The sequence below is a fragment of the Gigantopelta aegis genome, chromosome 12 (assembly GCF_016097555.1).
Source record: "Gigantopelta aegis isolate Gae_Host chromosome 12, Gae_host_genome, whole genome shotgun sequence".
In the NCBI taxonomy this organism is placed as follows: Eukaryota; Metazoa; Mollusca; class Gastropoda; order Neomphalida; family Peltospiridae; genus Gigantopelta; species Gigantopelta aegis.
The window spans coordinates 20,857,699-20,874,358 of record NC_054710.1 but is presented as its reverse complement, the minus strand read 5'-3'; the positions used below and the strand labels follow the sequence as shown (position 1 = coordinate 20,874,358).

The following is a 16,660-nucleotide window of genomic DNA, read 5'->3' as shown; positions in this document are numbered from 1 at the left end:
TGTCTGTATTGGGATCAACAGTAATGCACTATTTTTAAAAATAAAGTTGCACCTAAGTTTGTTGTTGAGTTTTGTTTGTGGTTTTAGGGGGAGAGAGGTGTGTTTTTTTTTAAACATTTATATTTTAATCAAATAATACAATAATTGATAGAAACTAGTATTAAAATATAACCATATGTTTATGTTTTTGTACTGTTTTATATTTTGTAGAAATATGCAACATACAATGTACACATGGCAGAGTTCAAAATGATACCTGCACATGTGATTGTGGGGAAAACCGGACTGGAGAAAACTGTAGTACAGGTATGTTTGCAATAACTGTTATTATTGATTTTATGAAAAAAAGTATAGATATATTATTTCCTGTATTTTATTAGTCTGCTACTGGTCCAACCGGAGGGAACTATAGGTTTCATCTCCGTCCGTCTGTCCATTTGTCTGTCCCACATGTTTTCTGGATGTTTTTTGCAGAAGGCTTTGAGATATTGAGCACAAATTTTGTGTATAGTTTCATCATGTACTGTTACAGATCAAGTTTGGTTTTCATGACGATATATACCAGTTTTTGACAGAGTTATGGCCCTTGAACTTAGGGGATGTGAAAAAACAAATTCTGGATTTTTGCAATGCCTGGAGATATCAAGATGAAATGATATATATAGCTTTATCATTTGTATATAGCTTTACAGATTAAGTTGAAGTTTTGTAGTGATTTACCCACTTTTCAGAGTTATGGCCTTTGAATTTAGGAGGTATATAAAATAGTTGAGCCCGGTATAGAGGACATGTATTGTTTTAGCAGTAATCTCAGAATGCTTGTTTCTTTTTTAATTTATTTATGCTGGATCCTATATGCAAACAGATATATGATGTTGATTGATGTGAGACATACACAGAACTTCACATATGTTGTTTTCACTTCCTATTTATTGCGCAAGAATATATACCACAAGACCGTGTAGTGGTCGAGTGGTATGTTCTTGTGCAAAATAAACGAGTTCAATAAATAGGAATTGAAAACAACATATGTGAAGTTCTGTATTTATTACATACCTTCTTTTATTTGTTTACAAAAATGTTTTTCAATTAACGTCATAACTACACTTTCTTAAATCTATTAATCAGTCCTCCTTTCATGGATTTACTTATCATTAAGAATCGTACTCTGGGGCAATCTTGTGTAATGTTTCAAATATGATGTGACGTAATTTGTAAATCAGACATGACATCACTAATAAAAAGGTGCCAACTCCAGTAAAAATAAAAATGGGATTCCCCATTTACAAGTTCTGGTCCATATATCACTCATGTGTGATGATACAAGATACATTTAAAATGTCTTTATAGTAATATTGAATAGGTATGTAATAATGCTATCTTCACATTTGACCTTCACATTAAAGGATACCATATATTGTATTTATTTAGTATGTTAATTTAGCTTATGTAATTTACTTTTATAAGATAACAAACTTCGTATATTTTTTGGCAACAAAAATTGATAAAACAGAGCATGGCTTATCTGCCCATTATAAACAGACCTGTGACATAAGTAGGGGGAAAAAAAGTTGCTTGGTTCGTCTTTGTATGCCTTTGAAAATGGAGAAAAAAGAAAGACCAATTAATTCGGGTCCTAGCTGCATGCATGGTTCAAGTTTCTGGGTGCTTACTACTACCAAATCAAATCCCATAGACAACAATAGTAACATGTGGCTAAAACTCCTACCTTCAACGTATCAACCAACATAAACGCCACGGATATAAATACTACCACCCCTCACACTTTAAGTGAATCAGAAAAAATTGGGGGTCAAGCTGCTCGTTTCTGAGATAACGGGTAGCGTCTATGACTACCCTAGTTCCGCACAAAATTCGAGTACTTTTTTTTACAGGTACCATACATGTTTCAAGCACAAGGCTACTTGACACATTGGTACTAGTTGAAATAAAATTGCATATTTTTTTTACCCAGATGAAACTGTTATTTTTTACAATCAACACACTCACATTTATAACCAATCACAGGACTTGTGGTGTTCACTTCTCTATCAAAAGTTTGGTGCACCTCGAACTTTGACCCAGCCGGAAGTTATTTGGTTTAGTACTACCTATACTGATAACATACATTTTTCAAAAAGTGTCCAGCTATGTGTCTTTATGACAACCAGGATCTGGTGTATTCTGACATAAACTGACAACCTCACTGAAACTGTTGTTTCTACAGTACAACCTAATATAATGTACACCTCAAAAAGCATATATATTGCATATAGTTTTGTACAAATGCAATATGTCATATTAAACAACAAAATGTTTTAAAATAAAACTCCTGAAGATATTTACTTTCAGTTGGGTGTGTGTACTCAGGTATATATGTAGAGACAACAAATATAGTCAGAGTACCTCTACCCTTTAAAGAATTCCATTAAAACACATGCACTTGATTGGCCCCTAGATTATGAAGACCTTAACAGGCACATCAAAGAAATATCAGTCTTAAAAAAATACACTGTCTGAGGAAGGAAACACAAACATGACTGTACCTGTATGAAGTAATGACTTAATGTCCTGAACATTAGTGTTGGGAGAAAATCCTGTATGCTGGGTGTGGTTGTCTTCAAGTCACCAGGTGTGGGAATTTCAAATCCATCGGCCATGCTGATTTTTATAATGAACCATCAAAACATTGGCAGCCACCAATATTCCTGACTATATTTTATTTATAGCCTACCGTAGTTGGAGGTTTTAATAGTTGTGATATCTGGAATTATCATGCAGCTTTCACACATTTATTTTTGATTCATTACTGAAAAAAACTATTTTTAAATGACAAAATTACCCGAACATCTATTTTCTTGCATTATTTTCTAATCCGGATGAATACAATATGTATATTATATGTATTCCTACAATCTGTAATCCAGCATTTTATTTAGCTAGTAACATTAGGTAATACAGCTTTAACAATAAAATAAATTATCAACTTAATCCAAGGCAGATAATCAAATCTGAAAAAATTGGTTCTGAATCTAGTATAAACTCAAAATGCTTTTCATGAGAGCTAACTAAGTGATTATTAAGCAAAAAAAAAATATCTGGAGATCTAAGTATATGTTTAACAACCTTATTGTTATGTACAAATAAGAACAGAAGGCACAATAGTGACAACAAATTTAATTATGTTTTTGGTAAAGTTTTTCTTCAAATTTACTTTAAATTTTGCATAAAACTACAAATTTGTCTAAAATATAACTTAGCACCCTATAAATATGTCAAAATGACAATAAAAATCAAGTTCTTTACAAATTTAAGTTTTCAGAATTTCATACGTAAAAAATTAACAATGTTAATGGAAACTAAAGACATTAACCCACTATTGGCACATGCTATTTTTAATATAAAAATAAATTGCTATTAAAATCTTAGTTCAGGTTGCCTATATATAATACCATATTTAAGAGCAGTTGTATATGGCAAGTCAAATACCATGTAAAAAGAAATTATTGAAATCTTTACAGTATGAATTATAGGCCAAAACCAACTTTTCTTCAGTGCTAACTTTGATTCAAACTCCATTCAGAGCCATGTACAGAGATTATTGTCAAGGTCAAGGTCATTGTGAACTTGCATGGTCGAGTGATGGCTAATTAATCAACCAGTATAGGTTAATTAAATAAAATGACAAAATCATAATATTTTTTATTATGCACTGAATATGTGCTATAGGGTGTATACTACCAAATCAAATCCCATAGAAGACAATAGTAACATATGTGGCTAAAACTCCTACCTGCAACGTATCAACCGACATAAACGCCATGGATATAAATACTACCACCCCTCACACTTTAAGTGAATCAGAAAAAATTGGGGGTCAAGCTGCTCGTTTCTGAGATAACGGGTAGCGTCTATGACTACCCTAGTTCCGCACAAAATTCGAGTACTTTTTTTTACAGGTACCCCATACATGTTTCAAGCACAAGGCTACTTGACACATTGGTACTAGTTGAAATAAAATTGCATATTTTTTTTACCCAGATGAAACTAATATTTTTTACAATCAACACACTCACGTTTATAACCAATCACAGGACTTGTGGTGTTCACTTCTCTATCAAAAGTTCGGTGCACCTCGAACTTTGACCCAGCCGGAAGTTATTTGGTTTAGTACTACCTACATAATTTGTTAATATTAATGAATGAATGAAACGAATCGAGCACACTATGCTGTATTGTGTGTGGGATGACTGACACAGCAATCAAACACAGACCCTCCACTCACTACAATGCCCACTGTATATAGAATCCAAAAAGCAACATTTACACCATAAAACCTATATTGGTCGATTCCTAGAATGATATTCTTTCTATCTATATACCGCTTAATATTGCCTGTGAAGCAATGTTAAGTTACATTCACTGAAAACTCATGCAACTTTGTTCCGATATGAATATCACTAAGCTTCACCCACTTGGTCAGCTAGCTAGTAGACTAGTTTGTATTGAGGTCACCAGTTCGTATATGGTATGTTATTATTGAAGATAAATATGTGTAATTTATTATCCATGCATATGGTTCAACATAACCGAATGAATGAATGAATGTTTAATGACACCCCAGCACAAAAATACATATCGGCTATTGGGTGTCAGAAAGGTAAGTATATGAAGAAATTATTTATAATTTTTTCATATACTTACCTTTCTGACACCCAATAACATAACCGAGTTAATAATCATATGAAGCACACGTGTAATAACAAGTCGAATGACTTAATTTTGTGAAGAGACGTCATAAACATGACGTTGCTTTCCCAGTCTTAGCTCAGACTGTGCATGTGAAATATGCAAGGGTGGGAATTCTCCTCGGATCAGCTGTTTTTCTGTCATAGAACATTGCGTTTCCTCGCATTTTAATCGTCCTTTGCTCCAAAATGTCAGATGGCACAGATTTTAACCTAGGATTTCAAGAATTTCAGGGACCCCTCTAGATTTCTTCTTTTTTACAGTTCACCAATTCCCACTCCTGAATATGACGTCATTTTATCATTGCCTTCTAGTTGTGGTTGAAACATAAAAAAAAATACCTATAATGATATAGATAATAAAAAAATTATTACACTTGCGTGTGAGTCGTACTGATGTATCAGGATTCATGTATTACCCTCACTGTCATTCGGGCAATACAAAAATCTTGACACTTGTTTTGTAATATCAGTACGACACACAAGCTCATATAATATTCTCTGTATATCCACTAGTAGAGATATGCAATCTCTGCATTCAAGTTTTATTGTTAAAATTGCCACGTCTTTCTTCTCTGTTCTCATTCCCACATGCTTGAATGCAGGCAAAAACCGAACAACGTGACTTCCGTTTTCCCCAGTGCCTGCTAATGTCACAGCTCTGTTTTAAAAAGGCAGATCGATTAGCCAATGCAGTGTTTTTGCAAGTCGTTTTTTGGCTGTTGTTTTTGTCACTTTATTAATATGATATTTTTCAAGACATATAACAATGTTATTAACTATTTTTTGTAACAAACAACTTTGGTGTGTACCATTTGTGGTATTCTTTAAGCAGTTTTTATCTGTTTACAACATCTTTTTTCATATATCCAATTTCCGGCTGTTATACTGCTGTTGAAGAATTGTCCCCAGGTTAGTTAATTATATTTACATGTATATAGCATGCCATATGACCTCATTTGATGTGGGGCGGGGCGTAGCCCAGTGGTAAAGCGTTTGCTTGATGTGCGGTTGTTCTGGGATCGATCCCCGTCGGTGGGCCCATTGGGCTATTTCTCGCACCAGCCAGTGCACCATGACTAGTATATCAAAGGCTGTGGTATGTGTTATCCTGTCTGTGGGATGGTGCATATAAAAGATCCCTTGCTGCTAATCTAAAAGAGTAGCCCACGAAGTGGCGACAGCGGGTTTCCTCTCTCATTATCTTTGTGGTCCTTAACCATATGTCTGACGCCATATAACCGTAAAATAAAATGTGTTGAGTGTGCGTCATTAAATAAACATTTCCTTCCTTTATTTGATGTTTAGGTCTATGGCTAGTGTGACCATTATTAATAATAATAATATAATAATGACTCATTTGTGGCGTTATTATAAGTTAAAATTAAATTCTGAGGACAGTTAATGTTTGAATGAAGCATATATGTCTTGTTGCATTGTTTTCCCTCTGAGTTATCTAGCTGACTTCCCCAGAATTTAATTCCATTGAAATCATTGTGAAACAGTCAAGATGCTGATATATACCAACTGTGTGAACATATAGGCATATAGACAAGCAATAGAAATTCATCCATATGCAGGCACCAATTGTGCTCCAATATAGGCATTTAGACAAGCATGTAAATCATCCAGGTTCTGCACCAAATTTGGTTGAAGAAGGATTTTTCGTGGGGGGGGGGTGGGGGGGGGGGGGGATAATTTCACATTATCTTGGTCATCTTATATAATTCAATAATAGCCAAATATTATTAATTTGCCAACCAGTTACAAATAAGCAAATTATATATCTCTTTGCTGTATATAGATCTATGAATTTTGGTTATGTTTTGGGTTTTAATTGTTCTTCACATTGTATAGGATGGCAAGAAGATTTAACAAATCTAAAACCTGCACAAGAAAATGAAGTCTCCCCCTTCTGTCAGTCTCTGTCTCTGTCTCTGTCTCTGTCTCTGTCTCTCTCTCTCTCTCTCTCTCTCTCTGGGGGGGGGGGGGGGGGGGGGAGATACTCTCTCTGTTATAGTTGATTTATTTAGTGAATGTTGATGTCACATAGCAAGCGAAGTTTATTTTTTAAAATTGCGACAAACAAGAGAATACCGATTATGACTTACCACATTATGTACATCAAACACGACTGTACCTGAATTTATTTGTTCTTTGTGACTACTAAATAAAATTGAAATAAATAAATGATATAAAAGTTATTTAAAAATTGTCTGATTAATTGATCATACTATATGTTTAAAACAAATTGCTACACAAAGTTAATAATCATTAATAAATTTTCATATTGATTAGCGACTGTTGGTAATCAAAAATGTGAAAATGTGGTCCAGAGTGTATATATGTCTAGTGATTTAGCTGGTTGTGTTATGTCAATGACTCATCGATTCATTAATTGAGTTATTTTGTTTCAGAAATTAAGAAAAGTGATCGTAGTGGACGTGCTTCAGGTAAGCTGTTTGTGTAGAGGTGCTGAAGAAGTGATTGTATGCACATTGGTATGAGTATGGGTTATGTTTGGCGTGATTCAGGTAAGCTGTTTGTGTAGAGGTGCTGAAGAAGTGATTGTGTGCACATTGGTATGAGTATGGGTTATGTTTGGCGTGATTCAGGTAAGCTGTTTGTGTAGAGGTGCTGAAGAAGTGATGTGTGCACATTGGTATGAGTATGGGTTATGTTTGGCGTGATTCAGGTAAGCTGTTTGTGTAGAGGTGCTGAAGAAGTGATGTGTGCACATTGGTATGAATATGGATTATGTTTGGCGTGATTCAGGTAAGCTGTTTGTGTAGAGGTGCTGAAGAAGTGATGTGTGCACATTGGTATAAGTATGGGTTATGTTTGGCGTGATTCAGGTAAGCTGTTTGTGTAGAGGTGCTGAAGAAGTGATTGTGTGCACATTGGTATGAGTATGGGTTATGTTTGGCGTGATTCAAGTAAGCTGTTTGTGTAGAGGTGCTGAAGAAGTGATGTGTGCACATTGGTATGAGTATGGGTTATGTTTGGCATGATTCAAGTAAGCTGTTTGTGTAGAGGTGCTGAAGAAGTGATTGTGTGCACATTGGTATGAGTATGGGTTATGTTTGACGTACTTCAAAATCACCATTGTAGAGGAAATTTTACACAGAATAGTCAAAATGTCTAATTTTTCATAGGCAAAATATAGTGATACTGGATTACGAAATCTAAACATTATGTTGCTTTTAAAGACATGAAAAGCAACATTTTATATTTTTAAAATGTTCTTTATCGTTATTTGCCCCTTTTTGTGAAAATAGCATGTGTTTGTGTCTGTGTCGCTGTATGTATGTATGTCTCTGTGTATGTGTGAGTGTGTCTGTGTGAGTGTGTGTGTGTGTGTCTGTGTGTGTGTGTGTGTCTGTGTGTGTACGTGTGAGTGTGTGTGTCTGTGTGTGTACGTGTCTGTGTGTGTGTGTGTGTCTGTCTCTGTGTGTGTGTGTGTCTGTGTGTGTGTGTGTGTCTGTGTGAGTGTGTGTGTGTGTCTGTGTGTGTGTGTGTGTGTCTGTGTGTGTGTGTCTGTGTCTGTCTGTGTGTGTGTGTGTGTGTGTGAGTGTGTGTGTGTGTGTGTGTGTGTGTGTGTCTGTGTCTGTGTCTGTGTGTGTGTGTGTGTGTGTGTGTGTGTGTGTGTGTGTGTGTGTGTGTCTGTGTGTGTGTGTCTGTGTGTGTGTGTGTGTGAGTGTGTGTGTGTGTGTGTAACTGTATGTGAAGGGTCTACAGGAATAAGCTGTGATGTCACATTTTGGGGGAGGTGATATTTTTAAATTTTAACGTTTACAACTCTGCAGTCGTGGAATATTTATACCTAAGAAAGCATAATTTACAAGTAACTTATAATGACCTACTTTAATTGTAGGTTTTTAATTTAGTGTGTGAATGTGACTTTGACATATACAACCGTTACAATACTGACTATCAGTTTGAACATCATAGGATATTCCCATGGACCTTGGATGTACATGTATGTATATGTGCACAAATGAACAAATATATTTGATCAACTATTTAAACAAAATTAAATATAATTTGATTAAATAAAATTTGGGTGGGCAGGTCTAAAGTGGTTATGAAGTAAGTTGTGCCTGTGATCTCTGTGTTAACCAACAATTTTAAATATTTTCTGCAGTTAAGGTTCCGGATTCAAAGGGTGTTAATGGTAATCTACTTGGAGGTATTATAGCAGCCGTTGCGATGACTGTGCTGTTGGTTGCTGTTGCATCTGCGTGGATTTATCACAAGAAGTAATTCAAGCTTATAGCCTTATTTCTGTCTTCATTAGTTAATTGGTTTTGTTGAGGGGAGGCTTTATTTTGGGGTGGGTGCAGTAAGGGTGTATACATGGTCATATTTTATTTAGATTTTTGTGGGTTTTCTTTTTGTTTGTGTGCATGTGAGTGTACGTATGTGTGAGTGGTTGATATTAGTTTTTTCACAGTCATAAAATTTTGGAACGAGAAGCGCCATCGACATCTCAAAGTGTGTTCGACAAAAACACAAATACATGCAATACTTGCAGAAAGAATATTCTATGTTTCCATAAAATATATTCCAATCTATTAATGTAAAAAATATCAACAATGTGGATGTAAAAATAGTCATTTCCATGAAAACAAAAGTGTAACATCATCCAGTAGACAGGAAAGAGTGCTATAGGTTTCTAACTGCAGGGAAAAATAACCATTTTGCACATGCACGGTTTGTCATTTTTAATTTTTCAAGTACACTACATTAAAACAAAAATTATGCACAGTCAGCACTTTGATTATTTTTTTTAAAGAAAACAAAATCAGTTTGCCAAGAGTTGTCATTTCATCTCTTCCCCCCCCCCCCCCCCCTTCATCTCCTCTTCCTCCCATGATCACTATAGTATATAAACAGTTTCACGCAGGAACGAGTATAGTAGTCTATGTACTGCACATCAATCAACAAAAATAACTAAACAAGACATGACAATGCACAAATTAAAGACTGGGAAAATGGTGTAATATACTTACCAAATAAGGCCATTTTGCTAAATGACGTCATATTGTGATCATTTCATTGTCATGTAGCTATTTACAGGCATGTGATTCTTCCACTTTTATTGTAAAATAAATCCGTGAAAATGTTTTCATAAAAAAAAAATCCCATTTCCCTTTATTTTCAGGTGTTTTTTTATTATTGCACTTCTACTAAACCATTAATGGCTGTTCACTTACCTGTAGACAGTGTACTGCGACATAAGACTGATGACCAGTCAAAGAAATCACTGCGCTTTTCTATGATAGAAAATTTTCAGCTTTTTTTAAGAATACCAAATCACATGCCTGTATTTATCAATGAAACTTAGCATTGCTATTATATGCCACACATCTATCAATGAAGTTTACACAAATAATATTATAAACATATTCAAGGCTGAACATAATGATTAAAATATGTGTTTTGTTAAATCATATAATGCTGCTAATTAAATCAGTTGTAAGAATTGACAGCAAGTATTTTTTCCAATATCAAAATATGAATTGAAAGAACTATGTATATATAATGCACACATTTTGCATGAAAATCTATTTGGAGATGTATTGTGTGACATGTTAGTCGATCACCTGATCAGAGGTCATGACCTCTTAAAAGGAATATTGCACAATGCGAAGAGACGATAAATATCACATGTGTATCCCTTCTATTTCAGTTTAATAATATAAAATATTTCAGTCTTTAAAAAAGATTTATACAGTGCCTACCTAATTTACCTAAAAAAAACAGAGAAAAAGATTTATACAGTGCCTACCTAATTTACCTAAACAAAAAGAGAAAAAGATTTATACAGTGCCTACCTAATTTACCTAAACAAAAAAGAGAAAAAGATTTGAACCTACCTACATGTACTTACGCTAATTTTTCTGGTATATGTAATTGGAATCACACATATCAGTTCCCTACCTGTCCAACTTCAGGGGTCTAAGGTTTCATCTCCGTCCTTAATTCTGTCTGTCTGTCTCACTTAAATTGTGTTAATTTTCCTGATGGTTTTTTTTTCACAATGCTTTCAGATACTAATTGAGCTAAACATTTGTGTATAGCTTTATTATATACATTCATGACAATGTATCCATTTTTTATTACAGAGTTATGGCCCTTATACTTAGGAAATAAGAAATAACAAATTCTAGACTTTCTTTCCAATACCTGAAAATATTGAGATGAAAGTTTGTATATTGCTTATCATGTACTGTTACAGCAAGTTCAACTTGCATGGCTATTTACAATTTTTTTTACAGAGTTATGGCCCTTAAACTTAGAAGATAAGAAAATTTGTTGGGCACGGTAGGGAACATGTATTGCTTTAGCAGTACTCTCTGAATGCTTGTTCTGTTTGGTTATCAGTACTTATTACAATAGATACATTAGCAATTTCCTATGATAGCAGAAATGAGGCTATTTTATGCGATGTAACACTGAGAATTTTGCTTTACAGGAGATCTCAAAATCAGGAAAATCTAGATCAAGATCACCAGAAATCAATATTTGATGGATCTTTTCAAAGTGGAATTCACAACCCTGCCTTCTCAAGTGAAGTAAAATAGTACCCCAGTACGAGAGACAAAAGAACAAGCCACCAACAATTTAACAGTGTCTGACTTTTCATATGGAAACAAGCTTAGATTAGATTAAGATATTTAACAATTTCTCCTTTTTTTCTGTATCGTATTCAGTGCTTAATGCTATATAGTGAAAAGAATGACAATTTCCATCTGGCTGTTTGGCCATCAGATTGAAGTCATGCATCACAACAGTTTCACGTGTACTTAATTTGACTGTGTTTACAAACATCATTCTAGTATATCTTAGGAATATTCTATGATTCATAAATTTGCAGCATTTTATTTTGTTTATAATTAAGGATGGTTAAGCTGGGATAATATATTCCGTTAAAAGTTTTCTAATTGTCTTTTATTTTTGAAGTACTTAATGGATAATTTTCATATTTATGACAGTGTTCAACTGAAAACACCCAGTGTCATGAGTGTGACCGTAGGCCATGGTCAAGGTCATTTAGAATTTAGTTTTTAAAAATTCTGATTTCACGTAACTCTGAATTATATACTGAACAGCACTGAAAACGCACAACCAGTTGATGATAACAAATGTGAATGGGGCGTATATTAGCATTTAAAAATATTAATGAATAAGTACCGTACTACGTACCTTATAGACCATGGATGACGACGAATAACTTACAAAAACGATAGCCTAAACACTCCATGAAACACAACACCAAAACACAATATATTGCATGCATAGCATGAAAAACGTAAATTGAATGTGCAAATCATATTGATTGGGGCTATAAAAGATGGTATATGAAAAGCCACTTTCATTTATGAAGTAGTCTTTGAGGGAATGTTAAACAAGTGATGGCAAGGTTGACAGCTGAGGAACGTGAACGTGCCTTAGGCATGCTTCAAGTCAGCATTTTGAGTAGATTCATCACACAGCAGTTTGGATGCCACCATTCAACAATCACTAGACTCCACAGGAGATGCCAGCAGACAGGAACCACCAGGGACTGTCCACGTCCAGGCCAACGGCATGTTACGATACCATGACAAGATCGCCATATTGTTAGCCTCCATAATCGTGATTGAACGCTGCCAGCTGCCAGGACTGCACCAACTGCTCACGGTCAACGAAGGGTTATGAGCGCAGGCACTGCATTGCCGTCTTCGCTCTGCTGGGCTGCGTGCTCATTGACCATATGTCAGACTTATCCTGACTGATCGACATCGAAATGAGCGCTGACGTTTGGCAGGAAGGTGTCGTTATTGGAGATTACAACATTGGCATGGTGTGCTATTCTCTGACGAATCCTGTTTCCATTTAAGGAATGCTGATGGTCGGTTGTGGGTGTGGCATAGGCATGGAGAACATACGTTGCCACAATGACTGCCATGTCCAGACGGATCAATGGGGTGGAGGGAGTGTCATGGTGTGGGGCGGGATCAGTTATCATCACTGAATAGTACTCCATGTTTGCCATGGCAGAATTAATGCCATTTACTACCGGGATAACGTTTTGCAAAATCACGTCATTCCCTTCTTTCATCAGCATTTCAGCAAGACAATGCCCGAGCGCACACAGCATGTGTTACAACACAGTATCTAGCAAACAATAATGTCCCTTTGCTTGAATAGCCAGCACTGTCCCCTGATTTATCACCAATAGAGAATCTTTGGGATTACCTTGGTCAACGCATCTCACGTCGTCCACAAATGAATAACCTTAGAGAACTGGAAAACGCACTACAGCAGGAGTGGAATGCTATCCCCCAGAACACTATTCGCAGACTTACCGGGTCGATGAGAAGACGTTGCATGGCTTGTGTTGCTGCAGATGGTGGTCATACACCCTATTGACTTTTCATTGTGACACCACGTGTCTTTCATACGTAGATAAATTAAAACTAATCAATGATTGTGCATCCTTTTTTGTTTGTTGTCATTATCAATCATCCATCTATTGCTGTTCACAACAAAAACATTTATTGCTCAGGTATTCTTTTCGAAATCCAAACATTTCTTGATGGTGCGTTTTCAATGCTGTTAGTATATAATGGATGGCTTTCATATTAAGTATGGATGTCCACCAAGTCATAATGCACACCCAAAATCCATGAGTTTGACACATTGAGCAGGTCATGGTATTTTAAAAGTTAATGTTCAGTTTGGTTAAAATTTCTCAAATTGTCTTTAGCACTTAAATCCTTTAATGGATGGCTTTAATATTTGCTATTTGTGCTTACCACAGAGCTCAAATTTAAGAATTTGGCACAATGCATGCAATGTCAATTTTGTTTTTAATTCATCACACCGACAGCAGTTTTGAGCATTCCTACAGCAATTTTCTTTTTAAAAGTCACCTTTGCAGCAAATAAACAGCGCTCTACATTGCGACCAATTTGGTAGCATATATGCAACCATTTTTATCATTTGGCAACTAAAATATTTCATACTATCTATATAAAAATATAAGTGCATAGGCACCATCTGGCTCCTAGATGGAAAAGTTAACATAGAGGGCTGATTAACATGACTGAAAAGTTATTTTGCTGCATGAAATCTATTTTAAATATACAAACTTGTGTATACCAGGGCCTGTGGGAAACATTCTCAAGTTTAATTTTTTTTATTTTATGTGAAACGGCCCACTGACAGCAATTTTGAGCCTGCCTACAGCAGTTTTTAAAAACTTTCGTTTTGCAGCAAATAAATACGACTGAAAGGTTATTTTTTGTTTGTTGACATATGTTTCAAATGTTAAATACTGGCAGATAATGTACACCAGGTGTATTCATATTGCTATAGTTAGGGAGCTTTATGGGCGGCACAGAAGTGTCGTCAGTGATGCTCCTGACCTACGGTGCCGTTGTTAAGTTCAAGAACTGTGTATACATTTTGCTATTGTTAGGGAGCTTTACGGGCGGCACAGAAGTGTCGTCAGTGATGCTCCTGACCTACGGTGCCGTTGTTAACTTCAAGCACTGTGTATACCTTTTGATGTCACGGACGGATGTGAGACGTAGCTCAATGGTACAGCACTTGCCTGATACACAATCGATCTAGGATTGAATTCCGTCAGTTGGCTCATTGGGCTATTTCTCATTCCAGTCATTGTTCCACAACTGGTGTAACAAAGGCTGTGGTATGCACTATCCTGTCTGTGGGATGGTGCATATAAAAGATTCCTTGCTGCTAATCTAAGAGAGTAGCCCATGAAGTGGCGACAGCGGGTTTCCTCTCTCTATATCTGTGTGGTTCTTAACTATATGTCCGACGCCATATAACCGTAAATGAAATGTGTTGAGTGTGTCGTTAAATAAAACATTTCCTTCACTGAGGAGCTTTACCGGCAACTTTGTTTTTATCATAGGGAACAAATGTACCATCAGAAACACCCTTGGCCTACAGCAATTTATATCTGTATGATGGCATTTCCCATCGTTAAGTTTCAGCCCTGTCACCAGTGTGATTTAGAATTAATGTGGTGAAAGTCGTTGGTGTTGTTCTGATTGTCTTTTAACTCTGAATTATTTAATGGATGACTTTCATACTAGGTATGGATGTCCACCAAGTCGTAGTGCACACTGCCAGCACCATGAATGTAACACCATGTGAAGGTCATGGTAGGGCCCTGCGAAGCTTCGAATATTCGATTCGACAATGTCGCGAAGCAGTGATTTGATTACATTTTTGTGAATTTGAAAATATGAATGTTGTGGTATATTGATAATCAAACAAATGAGAACAAACCATCTGGCCAGTGGTCGATGTAAATAAACAATGAGTAAACAAAAGCCTACACAAAGTGTAAACGTGCATTCTCTATCGGTCCAAGGGTTTGATCATAACTGACAGGTCTCTCTCTCTCTCTCTCTCTCTCTCTCTCTCTCTCTCTCAAGCCATTGAGGTACCATGGTACCATTCCATTCAACAACTGGAGATTAACAGATGACTTTAATTAAGTTTGCGACTGTATGTTAACATTGTAGCATGCCGTATAACTCAAACGGTTATTCAATAATTTTTCGAAACAATGAACAGTGCTTCACATGATGATTATATTTTTGATGTTTTTAACAGTTACATGTAGGGCAATGGCCCCGGTATTCAAGCACTGAAAAAAGAAAGGATCATAACATGTTCGTTTTATTGGCATTAATTTGCTAATAATTGGTGGGGTTTTTTTTTCATACATACTTACTTACTTACACAATGCTATTCAATGAATAGACCCAAGTTTTGTGTATGCAGTATACACCGACTAGAGTAGGTTTGAGTACTGCAATGAACATTATGCAGTATACACCGACTAGAGTAGGTTTGAGTACCGCAATGAACATTATGCAGTATACACCGACTAGAGTAGGTTTGAGTACCGCAATGAACATTATGCAGTATACACCGACTAGAGTAGGTTTGAGTACCGCAATGAACATTATGCAGTATACACCGACTAGAGTAGGTTTGAGTACCGCAATGAACATTATGCAGTATACACCGACTAGAGTAGGTTTGAGTACCGCAATGAACATTATGCAGTATTCACCGACTAGAGTAGGTTTGAGTACCGCAATGAACATTATGCAGTATTCGACCATCGATGACCAAGTATTCTACCACTTTCTAATTAACTAATGATTCTAGACTTTGAAGTTTATTTTATAGTAGGCCTAAATGCAACATATATCAAACAACTGTTGATTTTAACAATTGTGACACATATTCATGCATTTAGGCATGCTTGTATACACATTTACACATGCACACATACTTTCTAATGAACAGTTTCTTTGATCCCATCTCAATTTACAGATAATAATCTTTAAACTGAAAATAAAGAAAATCTAATTGTGTAAGTCTTGGCTATAACAGCACCAAAAGACATAAAAGTAGTATATTTGTGATACTTGGGAGTTTATTTTGGGAATGTATCCTCAAGCTTTTCTATTGGTCGAATACTGAGGCAACCCTCTCTATCAGATGTCATTATTTGACCATGTGGTCATGTGGTTGAAATTAAAATGACAGGTCACATTGCATTGCCAGCTTTGTTTGATCATAGATAATAACATTAAAGAGACATTTTCAAGGATTTCCTATGAATTAAAAGTATTACAGATGTTCACAGAATGTACGTTGGATGGTGTAACAGAATGCTATAAAAATGGCTGACGTTCATATTATCACTATTTAGCTGATGAAAATATACTTATGTTCGTTTTTTCTTTCACATATGTTCAACATATTTTGTAAGCTATATATATAGGCAATATACAGTGATATGTAAGTTATGTACGATATCACAGTATGTAAGCTATATACAGTGATATGTCAGCTATGTAAGATATCAC

At 35.6% G+C, this 16,660-nt stretch overlaps 1 protein-coding gene across 6 annotated transcripts in view; it reads left to right on the top strand.

Moving 5' to 3' along the window:
• Positions 1-14,036, top strand: part of LOC121386338 — a 65,541-nt gene extending 51,505 nt beyond the window's left edge. For 3 of the 6 annotated variants that reach the window (XM_041517210.1, XM_041517208.1, XM_041517213.1), the window contains 5 exons: positions 211-306; positions 5,649-5,660; positions 7,166-7,201; positions 8,893-9,007; positions 11,227-14,036. In XM_041517210.1, the coding sequence (XP_041373144.1) occupies positions 211-306; positions 5,649-5,660; positions 7,166-7,201; positions 8,893-9,007; positions 11,227-11,335 (368 nt within the window). In that variant the 3' untranslated portion in view covers positions 11,336-14,036. The remainder of the gene's footprint in view (positions 1-210; positions 307-5,648; positions 5,661-7,165; positions 7,202-8,892; positions 9,008-11,226) is intronic. The other 3 variants (XM_041517209.1, XM_041517211.1, XM_041517212.1) reach the window with 3 other exon arrangements.
• Positions 14,037-16,660: the final 2,624 nt, after the last annotated feature.